We start from the raw sequence: 17,209 nt of genomic DNA, 5'->3' as shown, positions 1-17,209 counted from the left end.
TACTTTCACTCAAACATTCTCCCAAGTGTTTACACAATTACAATATGATTCATAAGATGAAGCAATCGTACCGCACAATTACTTTTTTCTCAAGCTTATAGAATTATTATATAGGAACAAAGTATTACAACTCAACCAACATACCAAAATCTATGCCTTAGAAGCCTCACAAGAAGCTACAAAATCTTACCACCTCAAAATCCTTGGAGTTACTTCACATGGATCTCAAGGGACCCATGCAAGTTTAAATCTTAGGTGGAAGGAGATATGTTTTTGTGCTTGTCGTTGACTACTTAAGGTACACCTAGATTGATTTTCTTAAGAGAAAAATTAGACCAATTATCACGTTTGAAAGGTTGTGTCAACACCTTCAACATAAGAAAGGTAGTGATATTATCAAGGTTATCAAAATATGAAGTGATCATGGAAGTGAATTTGAAAATTCCAGTTTTTCACAATTATCCTCTTTATAAGGTATTGATCACGAGTTCTCTACACCAGTTACTCTATAGAAAAATGGAGTGGTTGAACGCAAGGATAATACTTAGCAAGAGATGGCTAGAGTCATGATTCACATAAAGAACCTACCTTATTACTTTTGGGTTGAAGCAATGAATGTTGCTTGCCATATCCACTATCGAGGGACCATTTGTCTTGGCACCAAAGTTACACATTATAAACTATGGAAAGGAAGAAAACCTAATGGCATATACTTCTACGTGCTTGGTAGTAAGTTCTACATCTTGATTAATAATAGAGAGCATATGTGCCAGATGGATCCTAAAAGTGATGAAGAAATCTTTTTGTGATATTTTGTCAAAAGTAGATTATATTGTGTGTACAACAGTCGAACAAATACCATCAAGGAATATATTAATGTGGTTGTAGATGATATCCCTAATATTGAAACAAGTGATGAAAAATAATACTTCATACTCATAAACGAGCAAAATAGGACACATGATGTGCCAAGCAAAGATATTGATGTTGTTCAAAATCATGTAGATACAGACTCAGAAGAAAGTGAAGAAAATGTTCCAACAAACAAAGGTCCCTCTGTAAAAATTCAGAAGTATAATCCTATAGAAAATATGATAGGATATCTCAATGAAGGAATTATCACCAGATTCAAAGAAGTGATTGCTAACACGAGTTTTATCTCAAAGATAAAACCTAAGAAGTCGAATAAGCATTAATTGACAAATATTGGATTAACACACGTAGGAAAAGCTTGTTTAATTTGAAAGAAACAAGTGGGGGAGTTAGTTCCCAAACCAGATTCAGTCAATATCAAAGGAACCAAGTGGATTTACAAGAACAAGTCAGTTGAGAATGGAAAAGTGACCAAAAACAAAGCTCATCTAGTTGCTCAATGGTACACACAAATAGAAGGTAATGACTTTGATGAGACCTTTGCTCTAGTTGCTTACCTTGAATCTATCAAGTTTCTGTTGGAAATATCAAGCCTCCTGAAATTCAAGTTGTACCAAATGGATATCAAAAGAGCATTTTTGAATGGATTTTCGAATGAAGAAGTTTATGTTGATCAACCAAAAGGGTTTCCCGATCCTAGTTCCCCATATCATGTTTATAAACTAAAGAAGGGTTTATATGGAGTAAAACAAGCTCCAAGAGCATACTATGAAAAGGATTAGAGAATTCATTACAATAGATGGGTACTGCAGAGGTGGTATTGACAAAAGCTTGTTTATGAAGAAAGAAGAAAAGCTAATTATTGCCCAGATATATGTGGATAATATTGTGTTTGAAGGAATGTCAAACAAGATGGTGGAACATTTTATTAAACAAAAACAGTTTGAATTTGAAATGAGTTTTGTAGGGGAACTCATCTAATTTCTCGGTTCTTAGGTGAAACAAATTAAAGAAGGTATCTTTATAGCACGAAGTAAATATGTCAAGAACATTGTGAAGAAGTTTGGGATTGAGAGTGCTAGATATAAGCGTACACCTACTGCAACTCTTACCAAGCTAACTAAAGATGATCAAGGAGTCGAATTGGATCAAAGTCTCTATAGAAGCATGATTAGTATCCTTCTTTATCTCATAGCTAGTCATCCAAATATTACCTTCTTAGTATAGGTCAGTGCTAATTACCAAGCTAAGCCAAAAGTTAGTCATCTTACTCATGTTAAGAGAATCATTAAATATATAAATGGTACGTGTGACTATGGTATTTTGTACTCTCATGACACAAACTCCATTATTGTTGGATATTGTGATGCTGATTGGGCAGACAATGTTGAAGATAGAAACAACACTTCTAATGGATGGTCTTTAAAGGGAACAATATCATCTCATGGTTCAACAAGAAAAGAAATTGTGTCTCTCTATCTATCATTGTAGGGGTCACTTTTTTGTTATGCTCCTCAAGTGTTTTAGAAACTCTTTCATCTTCTCTAAACTTCTCCCAAATCATTCTTCTCTAATCCTAAGACTATCCTATCACCTTCTACATAAAAAGTCTACAATCATGCTTGGAACCAAACAGGGAACCAATACTTTTGGAAAAGATAAGAAATCCATGAAGAATCCAATAAGCCTATAGTGGAACCCAGACTGGTGATAAACATGCACGATTTCAAGAAAACAGTTTTTCTAGGATAGAAGGACGATGGTTCGGGGAGAGGTCCTTCTCCCATGGCACCACCTAAAGAGGTAAAAAAAGAAGAAGCTCAAAATGACTAGTGATTAATCTTCAAAGGTTTTATTAACCATGTCCGGCCTTACTGGGAAATGTAACATTAATGAAAGTAAAACCTCTAAAGTTAAGGATGTCCCTGAAAATTTGATTAACTATACATATCAACCTATTAACGAGGCTTTTAACATTGCTTCGATTCAAATTATTGTTCCATTTGATTTTAAAGACACTTCATATATGATATTTTGAATGACCGTCATGAGGAGACAAAGGATTGTAGTGATGAAGTACCTCTCATAAGTCAAGGTAATGTTGATAATGATGTTATTAACACTAATGTTGACAAACCTCATTTTGAGGCTGAAAAATCGGCTTATTCAAATCCTGATGATAGTAAATGATATAGGAATGATGAAATTGCTAATGAAGAAGATCAGATGGAGGAAGAGATCGATACTGAAACTGAGGTCCCAATAGAGGATGAAGCTCAAGATACTATTGCTAATGGAACCCACAACCTAATTTGAGATAACAAGATGGTTATAAAAATGTGCATAGTAACCAATCCGACATGTTGGAGACATAGTCTCCAACTCATAAGGATAATGATGTTGTAACCCCTTAAAACAATGTTCAACATGATGTTAAGAGCATTGTTTCTAATAACCTTGAAGACAACCCTGGTAATTATGTACGTAATAATGACCATGTTCATGAAGATGTTGATGATCCAATTTTTGTAGTGTCGTGTCTTTTTTGTTAATTCTAAGAAGTCCGCAAAGAAAGGAAAAAAGAAGGCAAACAAGAAGAAGGTTGATCTTCAACCAAAGAAGATCCAGATAAAAAAGATATCCACATGGACTAAGGCTTAAAGAACAGTAAAGAAGAAAGAGATCTCAAGAAATAAGTAAACATTATAGTGACTAATAAGTCCGCTGGTAAGAAGAAAACAACCCCCAAGAGAAAGATTGCTCTTGCAGTGGAAACTATTAAAGATGATGTAGACGGAATTTTGAACGAAATTGTGGTACGTATTTTCAAGAGGAATCGAAAGATTGTTAGGGGGAAGATCCCAACTAATATCCATATTGCTCATATGGACAAAGTTTATTTCCATTCTGAGGAAAGTGTATTGAGGTGAGAGTAAGAATTATATCATAGAAGGATTTCCCTTAAAAAGGAGCTATCTAATGAGGCCTTAAAGTGTGAAGAAATTATGGAGCTTCAAGAGGAAACTCAAGTTATGAAGATTGTGAATGGATTAAGTCCCTTTTATCGATAACTTATGAAAGAGTTCATTGTTAATATTCCTAAAGAATTGAACAAGGCTGGAAGTAGAGACTAGAGGAAGGTGCATGTTCGTGGCTACTATATTGGCTTTTCTCCTACTATAATCAACGAATATCTGGGTAGAAGTAATTGATCACAAATGATAAGGTCCATCCCATGCATATTATTGCACAAGAAATCACTAGAATGGTGTATGAAGGTAAGCCCAATAAATATTTTTTGCCTACTGTCGGCTTAAGTCTCATGTATTTAATTCTAAACCGAATTGGAGTCTCCAACTAGGATCTTACAAATTATAGTTCAGGTATTACTAGTTCTCTAGCTAGGCTGATTTACCAAATAGGAATTGGGGTTTCCTTTAACTTTGGTGGAAATGTGTTCAACTAAGTTTTGAAGCAAACTGAGTCATTTGTTGTCAAACTGCCCATTAGCTTTCCATCTCTTATTTCTGGTATCCTCATTAACCAAAAACCTGATATTGTGAATGGTGAAGATATAGCTGGTGTTGGCACTAGTCCCCTGAGTTTTAGTTATTGACTTTTTGTTGGAAACCATCTTCTAGACATTTCTGTTCCCAACAATCATTCTGATCTAACTACTGAAGGTGATTTTCCTAAGGTTCCCCTTACCCCCACTATTTGCAAGAACAAAGTGGATGAGATGATTAAGATGATGATTCTGAAGGGATTTGATGCTTCTACATCTCAAAATGCTGAACAGTATAATGTCAGTATAATGTATGAGAAGGATGGCAATAACATTGAGGTTGAATCTAATAATAGTGAAGATTATTTTGAATCTGGCTCGTTTGAAGATAATGAATATTAAAGTACCTTTTGATTAATTTTTTGTGTTCTGATGATTTCTTATCCATGTGTGTGAAAGCATTTTCCATGATAGCATTTTCTCAAGATAATGAAATTTTGAAACTTAAAAAAACATGAAAAAGTTCTTAATGACGGATTGCAAGTGCTGGAAAAATATTTCTAATGTTTGGAACTAATATTCCCTTACTTGGAGCAGATAACTCTTTAAAAGTTGATTGCATGCAATCCATAGAACTTTAAAATAATGAGCACAAGTATCTGACAGAATATGGATTAGAGCTGAGATGTGTTGTTCTCCAAGAACAATAACTACTATGAAAACATTACATTTGTTGTAATAATGTAATTTAATCTGTGTATTAACAAATCTTATACACCTTTTACCTTATTTTTTGTCAGAAACCAAGAGTATTATTTTGGTGTGATAATTGAAAATATGGATCACCGTCCTTAAACATATTTGTTCCATTTCATGAGTATCAACGCTTAAGACACTTTCATTAGTGATCTGCGTGAAACCCAACAGACGAAGCCAGAGATGCCTAATACCAATAAGTCGATGCCTCCGCAACGACTGGGCTAAAAACAATAGGTGCCTAGGAGGCTTGGGATCTTTCTCTCTGAACTGGTGTAGTCTGTGCAACTCTGTTGTGCCTCAATCTATCTTTCCTATTAGCCATAATGCCAAAAGAAAACCACAAAACCGTAACACAAATCAGGTTAAGCAAAAAATAGCAAATAGACAAATTTCGGAGATGCATCTTCGGTTACTAGGAAACCAAACATTGCAAATTTTTAAAGATGCCTCTCCGTAATGTTCTACAACTCGGAAATGCAGTTCATGCCAAAATCTAAATAATGCATTAATCAATAAAACAACCTATCAAACACATTGTAAATATAAACTATCTATTAAATAACCTAATGCTCAATTTTCACAAATATTGATGGAAAATAAAAAAAAATAGAATTTTTTTTTACCAAATGTGAGATATGTTGATGTTGAATGAGCTCTTTAATCGTTTTTTGATGTTGATGGAAGAAGATTTGAGGCGAGTTGAATGATTTTAAGAGAATGTGAGTTAGAGATTTTGAGAGGTGAGAGGTTGAGTTTGAGAGAGTATTTTGAGAAGTGTGGAAGGAGAAAGGGTTTTGTCTCCCTTTTGGTTAAACAACATCATGATATATGCATCTTCTTAAGGTACACGGAGATGCATTACTGTAAATGTTTTTAACATACCCTTAGGGTCTGGTTCAAAAACGAATGTGTTTGTGTTGCGTCCGGAGATGCGTCTCTAAAATTTGAGATTTTTTATGAGGGTGTTGTAGCAATCCATTTGGTGTTTTAAGCGATTCCAAAATATATTTAAAAAATCTTTTTCTACATATTTGATTAACCAAATTCAAACTTCAATAATATTTTGAAGGGTTTTTATTGATGCAAAACCATTCAATAGAATTTGTTGAAAATATTCACCAAAATAGTCTCACATCACTTAAGAATTAAAAATAAGGGACATAGTGCAAACCTCAAGCATGTGGGTGTGACTTTCCACATAAGACACCAATATTCTGGCCAAACTCAAGTTCGCGCAACAACGGCTACAAAATGTTATCCTCTAAAAAAATGCCTTTAAGAAATATGAGAGTGGTACATAAATTATCTTTACCCTCAATTACATTTTGTCCGGCCCAAAAAGAGAGGTACTAAATATGATTGTTGAGAGATGAAATTTAATTTTGCTGAGATGTAAGTTTTTCTTCACACTTCCAATGAATATTTGTTTACAAAGAAATATCAATTCTCTTAATAAAATAGTATATCATCGTTCTTATGGCTATTCCATTAACCAAAAACTCATAATTATGTGATTTCAATTGACTCCTCAAGATTCAAAATATTAGTCCATCTCTAACATAACTCTTATTGATATCCCCATCAGTTCGACACCTTTTGACTTGTATATACAAACAATTGAAACCTAACACAAGCTCATTGAATGGCTTTTAAATCCCTCACAGCTTCTTCCAGGTCAGCTCCCAGATAGCCTACCAATATCACCAATGCCTCATCTCCTTTAATTCTGTCGTGGTCTAAGAATCCCCCCAGATCAGAATATGCAGCAGATAGGAGACATTGTTCACGTGATAGACAGCTCACCATGTGAGAGATGAAATGATGGCGTCTCTAAGTTCTGTCTCTATACAAAGACATACATCATACCATGGTTAACCGTAGGATAATCGTTCCTGCTCAAATCTCTCATCCTGGATAGCAGCAACACATTCATAAACCACGACTCATTAGGTACTTGTAGAATCGTCATCTTTCGACTATGGTTTATGAATTTTAAATCACCACGGTCTTGCAATAAAAATAAATCATCGTCAAACATGACTTTTCAAAATAAAAATAAAGAAGAGATATTTTTCATTTTACTTTTATGGTTTACCTCTTAGTCCTATACATGTCTGGAAGTATTGTCTGGGTATAGAGGCAACAATGACAAGTCATACGGCCTCCTCTGAATCCCTAATGGGCCTCCTCTAAACCCTTACTAGGCCTCGGGTGCATCCTATAGGGCCTCGGGTACCTGCGGGGCATCGATGCCTCATGCTGATACTCGGGTGCCTCTTATGCCTCAGTAAGTGACACATGTCTCCTACGGGAAGACGAAGCCAGAGATACACGGGCCTATTGTTTACAGGTGTTTTGTCAAACAAGTGCTACTCTACAAAGGTGGTTACTTGCATGATTGACTACTAAATCCTATGACATATTTGTACAAGAATTAATAGATTTGTTCATAGTATCCATTAATTCGACTGTAAAGTAAAAAAGAAGTTAAAAGGAAATTACCAACAGAGTTAGGTTGGATGTTAAGTAAAGTGAAATCAAGGAAAAAATAATGAAGAGATAAGTTGAATAAAGGAAATTGCTTTAATAAAATACATAAAAATGAAAAGATGGTACACAAGATCGTACATTCTCTCACACACTTATTTCTCTCAGTAATGCAGATACTATAAGTTTTGGATAGTTGTATGTGAATTGGTAACCCTTCATCCCGACATCATGATTACCTATATATACTACTAGATTTATGATTGTCTTATATGATTGCTATCTGTATGCTCGACACGTATCCTTGTTACGTGGCTTCGAGGCTGATGACTTGCTTCCACGTATTTTCGACATCCAAACTTCTGTGTGTGGCCGGTATTTAATCTTATCCTTTTGTAAGTGAAGTAATCGCTTGTAGTTGAAATTGTAGTTGTTACGTGGAAATCACCATCAAAATACGCCAAGTCCTTGAGAGCGAGACAAAAACACTAGGTCAACTTCGACAGGTAATGATCAACTAACATACTAAATTCTTCATTATAAAGAGGTCTTTAAATTCATACCCTACTTTTCAATGTCGAAAATCTCAGCTAACACCTATAAGTTGACACCTCTGCAATGATCAGGCTAGAAACAATTTTTGCCTAAGAGGCTTGGGATATTTCCCTCCGAATTAATGCAATCTGCGTAAACCTGCCATCCTCAATCTATCTTGCCTATTAGCCATAATGCATAAAAGAAAACCACAAAACTACTACACAGATGAAACACAAGCCAGGTCAAGAAAAAAGTTACAGACAGACAAATTTCAGAGATGCATCTCTGATTTTTGGGAAACCAAACATTAATGTTTATGGTCATGCAAATTTTCGGAGATAAATCTCCTTAAGATTCTGCAACTCAAAAATTCGTCAATGACGGAAATGATGTTCATGTCAAAATCCAAAATAATGCATTGATCAATAAAACAACCAATCAAACATATTGTTTATGTAAATGACATATCTAAACAATATATTACATAACCGAATGGTCAATTTCTATAGATATTGATGAAAAAAACTTTCCAAAAATGAAAAAGCTTACTAAATGTGAGTTATGTTTGATGTTGAATGAGTTATTTGATCATTTTGATGTTAATGGAATAGGATTTGAAATGAGTTGAATGATTTTGAGAGAATGTGAGTTAGATATTTTGATAGTTGAGAGGTTGAGTTTAAGAGAGTATTTTGAGAAGTGTGAAACGAGAAAGGGGTTTTGAGCCCTTTTAATTAAGCAGCGTCAGGATATGCATCTCCTTAAGGTATACGAAGATGCATCTCCGTAGTTGTTTATAACATAGCTTTAGGGTCTGATACATGAACGAATTTGTTCGTGGTGCGTCCGGAGATGCATCTCTAAAATTCGGAGGCATTTTTTATTTTTCACGAGGATGTGGTAGCAATCCATAGGGTGCCTTAAACAATTCCAGAATATTTTAAAAATCTTTTTTCTACATATTTGATTTATCAAATTCAAACTTCATTAATATTTTGAAGAGTTTTTTATTGATGCAAAACCATTCAATAGTATTTGTTGAAAGTGTTTATGATAGACTAAAATAGTCTCACATCACTTGAGAACTGAATATAAGAGACATAATGCGAACCTGAAGCATGTGGGTCTGCCTTTCCATAGAAGACACCAATATTCTAGTCAACCTCAAGTTTGCGCAACAACGGCTACAAAATATTGTCCTTTAAACAAAAGTGTTTAAGTAATATGAGAGCTGTATATAAACTATTTTACCCTCAATTATATTTTGTGCAGCCCAAAAAGAGAGGTACTAAATATTATTGTTGAGAGATCAAATTTATTTGAGTTGAGATGTAAGTTTTTCTTTGCACTTCCAATGAATATTTGTTTAAAAAGAAATACCAATTCTCTTCTTAGTACTCAAATAATAATAAAATAGTTCATCGTTATTATGGCTATTCCATTAACCAAAAACTCAATCATGTGATATCAATTGACTCCTCAAGATTCAAAAGATTAGTCCATCTCTAACATAACTCACAAGTTAGTTATTGATATCCCCATCTGTTCGACACCTTTTGACTTGTATATACAAACAATTCAGCACAAACAATAAGGTGAGGGCGTGAGGCACCAAATATTATCTTCTTTTTTACTTAATAAATGTAATATTGTATATCCTTAAAGTTATATAACATATACTATTATGAGATTGTGGTTCACAATGGGATATTATAGTAGCCTTTGCGATATTATATGGGAGCTTTCTTCCCACTCTATGTGCACCCCAAAAGTCCACCTTAAAAAAATACACTTTTTATCATCCAAAAATATATTTCCTATTATATTTTGGTTTTGATGGACTTTGAAGAGGGCATTACTACACATTCAAAAGTGGTTTGTAATAGCAAGTGAATTACAGACGCGGATGCAGACACAAACATGTCGACGTATGCAATAATTTGAAAGAAAATAAATTACTTCTTAATTACTTGTTAAGCAAGAAAATTTCTGTCCAATCATTTGGAATTGATATCATCCTCAACTTCTTTAATAATTTATGAATCTCAACATCATTAATATTCTCTATACAAACTCTACATAGTCATAAGATCAGTGGAATCAAGAGATATCTTAGTTTTGTTTCTAAAACAATCAATGGAACCTAACTTTGTGTCTTCATTTTTCCTCATAACTCCTTGGTTTCTATTAACCTTTTTTAGCAATGCTGAGACTTCCACATACATAATCCATATGAATAAATCCATCTTTCCTCAAGTTTTTACAACTCATCATGATTGGTTTCAATCCACCATTCATTCCATAAAATCAAAAACCCTACTACTTGATGCTCATGATCAACAACCATCCAAGCAATCACACAAGAAACTAGTATACGCCTATGATAACGCTATGTATGGCTTTAGTGCAGTGTTATCTTCAAATGAGTTAGAGACTCTTAACAACATTGATGGATTTGTGTCTGCATATCAAGACAGAACAGCCACTCTTGACACAACTCATACTTTTGAATTTCTCTCCCTAGATTCTCCTAGTGGGCTATGGCATGCTTCGAATTTCGGTGAGGATATAATTGTTGGTGTTATTGATTCTGGTGTGTGGCCTGAGAGTCAAAGCTTCAAAGATGATGGTATGACAAAGAAAATTCCAAGCAAATGGAAAGGAGCATGTGAAGATGGTCAAGAATTCAATGCATCCATGTGCAACTTCAAATTGATTGGAGCTAGATATTTCAACAAAGGAGTCATTGCTTCAAATCCAAATGTTACAATCATCATGAACTCGGCTAGAGACAGTGTAGGACATGGAACTCACACATCATCAACAGTTGCAGGTAACTATGTTAATGGAGCTTCTTATTTTGGTTATGCTAAAGGAGTGGCAAGAGGCATTGCACCAAAAGCTAGGCTTGCTATTTATAAAGTCAACTGGGAAGAAGGTCTTTTGGCTTCTGATGTTTTAGCTGGAATGGATCAAGCAATTGTGGACGGTGTTGACGTGATTTCAGTTTCCATGGGATTCGATGATGCTCCACTCTATGAAGATCCTATTGCAATAGCTTCATTTGCAGCTATGGAGAAAGGGATTGTTGTTTCATCTTCTGCAGGTAATTCAGGACCTTATCTTGGAACCTTGCATAATGGTATCCCTTGGCTCATTACAGTTGCTGCAGGAACAATAGACAGAACTTTCGGTACTCTTGTTTTGGGAAATGGTAAAAACATTATTGGTTGGACTTTGTTTGCATCAAATGCTACTCTAGTTGAAAATCTTCCACTCGTTTACAATAGAAATTTATCTTCATGCAACTCGGCGAGGCTTTTATCTCGAGTTAACAAACAAGTAATCATTCTTTGTGATGATGAATCAATGTCAAACTCAAAATCAGTCTCCGAGCAAATCAATGTTGTTGCAGAAACAGGAGTGTTAGCGGCAGTTTTTGTCGCTGATAATCCTGATTTAATTGATTCAAGACATTTGTACTCTCCAATTATTGTAATCAAGCCAAAAGATGCAAAATCTGTGATCAGCTACGCAAAACGACAAAAAAATCCTACGGCAAGCATTAGGTTTCAACAAACATATGTTGGAATAAAGCCAGCACCAGTTGCAGCACATTACACTTCAAGAGGTCCTTCACTTAGCTTTCCTTGGATTTTGAAGCCTGACATAATGGCTCCTGGCTCTAGAGTCCTTGCTGCTTACGTTCCGAATAAACCATCGGCTAGAATTGGCACAAATGTGTTCTTATCAAGTGACTACAATTTCATGACAGGAACATCCATGGCTTGTCCTCATGCTTCAGGCGTTGCTGCGCTTCTGAAATCTGCGCATCCACAATGGAGTGCAGCTGCTATAAGATCTGCATTAATAACCACAGCTAATCCTATGGATAATACACAAAATCCAATAAGGGATAGCGCTTACCCTTCTCAACATGCTTCTCCTCTCGCAATCGGTGCTGGTGAGATTGATCCTAATAGAGCAATGAATCCAGGTTTGATATATGATGTTACTCCACAGGACTATGTTAATTTCCTATGTGGTTTGGACTTCACAAAGAACCAAATTTTAACAATTACAAGATCAAGTTCTTATGATTGTGAAAACCCTTCTTTGGATTTTAATTACCCTTCATTTATAGATTTTTACAGTAGAAAAACAAGATCGAAGGTTCGCAAATTTAAGAGGACTGTTACCAATGTTGGTGATAGTGCTGCTACATATAGAGCTAAAGTGACACATCCAAAAGGCTGTTTGGTGACAGTGTCACCTGATATATTAACTTTCAGTGATAAAAATGAGAAACAAAGTTACTCCCTTGTTATAAAGTATGTCATGTACAAGAAGGAAAATGTTTCATTTGGGGATCTTGTTTGGATTGAAGATGGTGGAGCACACAGAGTTAGAAGTCCTATTGTAGTGGCATCAAGTGAAATAATATGAGCTTTCATGTTTTGTTTTTTCCATTTTTATGCACTTTTTGCAAAGACATGGTATATGCATGCAACTATGTACTTTTTTACTCCTTCAAAAGCAACCTTATGATGAGTTTTGTTTTCATCACTCTTGCTGTTTATTTTCACCAAGTAATTCTACATTTGAGATAGTTTTTGTACAATAACTAGTAGCTAATAGCTATTACATAATTGGAACCATCATAGACTCATTTTGAAATTTGAAAACTACATTCCTGAACTTTGACTTATGTGTTACAGAGCAAATATATCCAAATCTATTGGCATTTCGACAAATAAAATAAAGGTAAGGTGATTATATAAGTGAAATTAAGCATTGGTTCAGTACAGAATCCATATTGCTCCACATGGAAATTAATCGAAACCACACATACAAAGCATTCTATGATCCTTTTCACTTGGTTTAAGAGTTTGGATAGGAAACTTGTTGCTGAAGAAAAAATTAGACAGAGTGATATCTAATGAAGCTTGGTTCATATTCCGTGCGGAACAGAAAATAGGTTGGTCTCCGCCACAGCAGTAGACGTTTGTGATGGACGGAGAGGGGCTTCCCAGTGAGAGCACGCCTGTTTGCGAGCTTGAAGGGGTGTGGTTGTTAGATTGAGCCTCCCTGTCGGACCAGTCTTGTTGGGGCATTTGGTCAGCCCAGAACACTTGTCCTCAAAGTCCTTACTATTGAACATGAAGCTGGGATTTATGCCCTAGAAGTGCATTTACCGGCCGGAAGGGAGTTTTGTTCTCCATATGCCTTGTTGGGAAAGTTCTCCGGGGAACCTCACCCAAGTCAGACCAAGGTTAAGGATTTCTCTCATTTTTGCAATAGGAATGAGATGTTTGAAGTTTACGTTAATAGCTTTAAGAATTTCATGGATACGTACTTCTTATTTACTCCCCTCAGTGGTAATGCTCACAAAAGCCTTTAGAAGTGTTGTTGTATGTAATTGGTTGCATTATGAAAATAAACATGGACCATACACGATGTTTTAGTGGAGAAAGAACAGATAGGGGACAAGATGTTCCAACATGTGTGCAATATCTAGCCCTTGACAGCAGACCAATAGAACGTGATTTTAGAATATGTGCAATGTGATTTGTTGCAATTGTGATTTAAATTTGTTTGGCAGATTGTATAGGAACAAATCAATTTAAATGGAGATTTAACTTTGAATTCAAAAACAGATCAAATCTTTTGTTAGAGGTTGTGAAGAAACAAATCAAAACTGAATCATCTATAGATCCGGGCAAGACCAAAGGTTATGCCCATTGGAGAAAAGTCCGTATTGCATTTCTATTAGAGGAGACTCAAACCTAATGTTTGAAGGTGTGTGCAAGGATTGAATATCATTATGTTAGTTTCTGTTAGGATTTATGTTTTGAGTCTTTTGTTTGTGTTATTGTTTGCACACCACTATAGCGCCCGCATTCATATCTTAAGACATTTAGTTGAGTTGTAATTCAACATTCAATACTTTGATTATAGTATTTTAATCATTAGGGTTATTGATGGAGAGAAAGTGAGAGGGATTCTCATATATAGGGTGAGTCCTAAATAGAAATACACTAGGGGTAGAATTAAGAAAATGAGCATTGAACATGTGGTTATTGATCTAAGACGCTTTGTACTAACTATATTGAAGAGTGGATTTCCTTTCTTGGATTGTATGCCCCTAGACGAAGGCAATGATGTAACTAAAGCATCTCTTCTTGTTCAGAAGGTTTATCTCTTCAAGTATAACTTGTGAAATTTTCTCTTCTTAGAGGGATATAACGTTCTCGAGTTGAGTTCCCCAACTTCAATGGGTATGACTTCCTTAGTGTCATATATGAGTATGGACGGTGTCTCTTGATGGTAGAATGAGTTGTATTCTAATATGACCAATGGACATGTGAGATCTCATCTACCCAGTTGCCTATAGATCCTTCTCGCATCCCCCTCACTGGGAGAACATCCATGAAGCAGTTAAAATGTTTAGTTCATGTGGAAGGGAGATGTGAATGTCTTCATGCTTATGACATTGTTCACATTTCATTATACATCTCTTGGCGTCCTTAACCATTGAAGGTTACTAGTATTTGGCTCCAAGGGCCTTTTAGCCATGGCCTTTCCTCCATAGATGTTTTTCAAGTATAGTTTCATTGACTTCTCCAAAGGTATATTCTGCCTCCTGCTGCTCCAAACATTTTAATAGAGGGTGTACAGACCGTTTGTTTACATATTCTCTTCTATGATTGAGCACGAATATGCTCTTCTCTTAGGCTATGTTTGGGAGTTAAGAGGGAAAGGGAGGGGAGGGCTTTGAAAATTAAAATAGGAAGAATTGGGTGAAAAGGATAAAAAGATTTTGGGTAGGAGGGTTTTGGAGGGTTTGAGTTTATTCATAACACCAAAAACCCCATAAAATGGAGGAACTCAAAAATTGTATTGAATGAGGGTTTTGGAGGGTTTTGAAGGGCTTACATAAAATTTCCAAATATTTTTTAGGTTGTTTTAGTATTCTGAAAAATAAAAATTTAATTATGATAATGACTCTTTTATCATTCTAAACACAATCATTTTTTCAAAAAATGTCAAATATTTTCCTATATTTTTTTAAAATTTCATTTTTGGAAGCCTTCCCCTCCCCTCCCCTCCAAACTCCCAAATGTAGCCTTAACAAAACGGGTCTTTGTGGGATCCATTTGTAAAGTTTTGTTCTCAATGTATGCCATGATCAGTAAGATCCACAATGGCTCTATTGTGTTTGATGTTACAGAGGCCACGACGTTTGGCATGATGAGTTTGGGTTTGCCAAATGTTTCTTGGATGAAAAAATAGTTGATGTCCTTCATTCTTGTTCTTTCTAACTTGGATAAGAAATCAAAACGTTGTTAGTTGTTACTTACTTCTACAATAATGGATCATTGGCTTAAGATTCTCCATTGACTTGGGAAACCACGAGTTGTGAGTTCGTTCGTAATTTGACTTCTTTCGTTCCTCTTTCTAATGCTAGGGTGAGATAGGAGATAAAAGCTTCATATTCATCTAAGTTATTGGTGGTGGGAAACTAGAAGTGTAGGGAAACATCAACTATGAGCCCTTCATTTTTTTTAGGATAATCTCGTTTTAACTTTCACTTTTGTTGAGTGGTCTATTTATGAATACAATCCATTGCATGCATGGCTCTGATAATGTTGGCGTAATCTCAGTGATAAAATCTGCAAAGACTTAGGTTTTAAGGGGCTTCTTTGGTTCAAAAGAGATGTTGAAATTTGAAATCTCGATAGACTACTTAGTTATCCTCCATGAGAAATCTATTTTGTAGAGGACCTGCTTTATTGGTTAATTGGTTAATTTGTTGAAATAATATCATATGTGCTAAAAAACGCAACAACTTTCTTGACGATATCATCAATGACCATGAAATTTTCTAAATCTTTTAGTAGGGTGATATGATGTACACCAGGTTGTGATTAGTGCCCATCTTTCTTACAAGGACAACAATTACAATTTTGTTTGAGACGTAATTTTTCCTTGGCCATTGATCTTGACAAGGCCGAGGGTTTATAGAACATAAGTGTGTATTAGGAAGATCATGAAATGAATCTGTTGAGAGCAGTAAGCATTCCATTCTATTTGATTATCCTTTTTATTTTTCGTTGTTAGGATTTCCATTTTGATGATCGTGTCATATTTCTGAGGGTTGGACATGTTAGAGCTAAAAAAATATTGATGTAGTTGTGCCAAGAAAAACCATAAGGTGGTAAGTAAATTATCGTATTCACAAAGATTTTATTAACTCCCTATAAAGACAAGATGATTGTAATTTTGATTTTAATGCAAGAAATGTAATCATAATAGGGTGCACATATGAAAATTGATTTGGATGTGACTAATTATAATACTAGTTAGCTGAATAACAATTAACTAAAATAATGATAACAACGATTAAGTTCCCTCGTCCAATCATCTATCTTTATTTGTAAGAAATTCTTGACTGAATCTATATTGTATCTGTTTTAATTATGACCTTTTAAAATAGAGCAAGCTCATGTATGGATGGTGTGAAAGTCTGTAGAGTGAATTAAGTGACCACTCTCAACTCAAGGGTTAAGGTATTTTTAGGAATCCATTGGACCTGAATCTTAAGATCTAAGAAAGCATGTATATTCTTCTCTCTCAAGAGCATGGAAAGTGATGTTATTACTCCCTCAATGATTTTGACGAACATGACTTTCATCTTTGACTCCCTTTCATACCGTTATCGAAAAAAGACATCTCATTTCTCATATTTTATAAGTGGGCGAATGAACTAGACAATGGACTCATGCTATGATAACTGACGCACAAATTAAGAAATGGACGGTTAGTATGTCTGCTATAGGATAACGTCTATTATCCGCCCGCCCTTGGTGCATCTTGCATTGCACTCCATGCACACACTATTTTTTAAATTTTTTTAAATTGAACACATAAATATAATAAAATAAGTTATTGAATAATTTTATATAATTTTTATAAAAAAAATATTGACACTATATAATAAATAATTTTAGTTTTAAAAAAAATCCAAAATCAGTTAAAATAAATCTA

General features: G+C 34.9%; 1 protein-coding gene and 1 long non-coding RNA gene across 2 annotated transcripts; one reads left to right on the top strand and one right to left on the bottom strand.

Moving 5' to 3' along the window:
• Positions 1-5,699: 5,699 nt before the first annotated feature.
• LOC131612154 (uncharacterized) lies at positions 5,700-9,485 on the bottom strand. Its single transcript, XR_009287308.1, has 3 exons — positions 9,273-9,485; positions 8,188-8,331; positions 5,700-8,091 (listed from the first exon to the last, which is right to left on the bottom strand). It is a non-coding gene; the product is annotated as an uncharacterized LOC131612154 (long non-coding RNA).
• A 749-nt stretch (positions 9,486-10,234) lies between these two features.
• Positions 10,235-12,722, top strand: LOC131612153 (subtilisin-like protease SBT3). The gene has a single exon (XM_058883966.1). The coding sequence runs from the start codon at positions 10,298-10,300 to the stop codon at positions 12,605-12,607; it is 2,310 nt and encodes a 769-aa protein (XP_058739949.1). The 5' UTR covers positions 10,235-10,297; the 3' UTR covers positions 12,608-12,722.
• The last annotated feature ends 4,487 nt before the right edge of the window (positions 12,723-17,209 follow it).

Source organism: Vicia villosa, linkage group LG6 (genome assembly GCF_029867415.1).
Source record: "Vicia villosa cultivar HV-30 ecotype Madison, WI linkage group LG6, Vvil1.0, whole genome shotgun sequence".
Lineage (NCBI taxonomy): Eukaryota > Viridiplantae > Streptophyta > Magnoliopsida > Fabales > Fabaceae > Vicia > Vicia villosa.
This window is presented reverse-complemented; position numbering and strand designations above follow the sequence as displayed.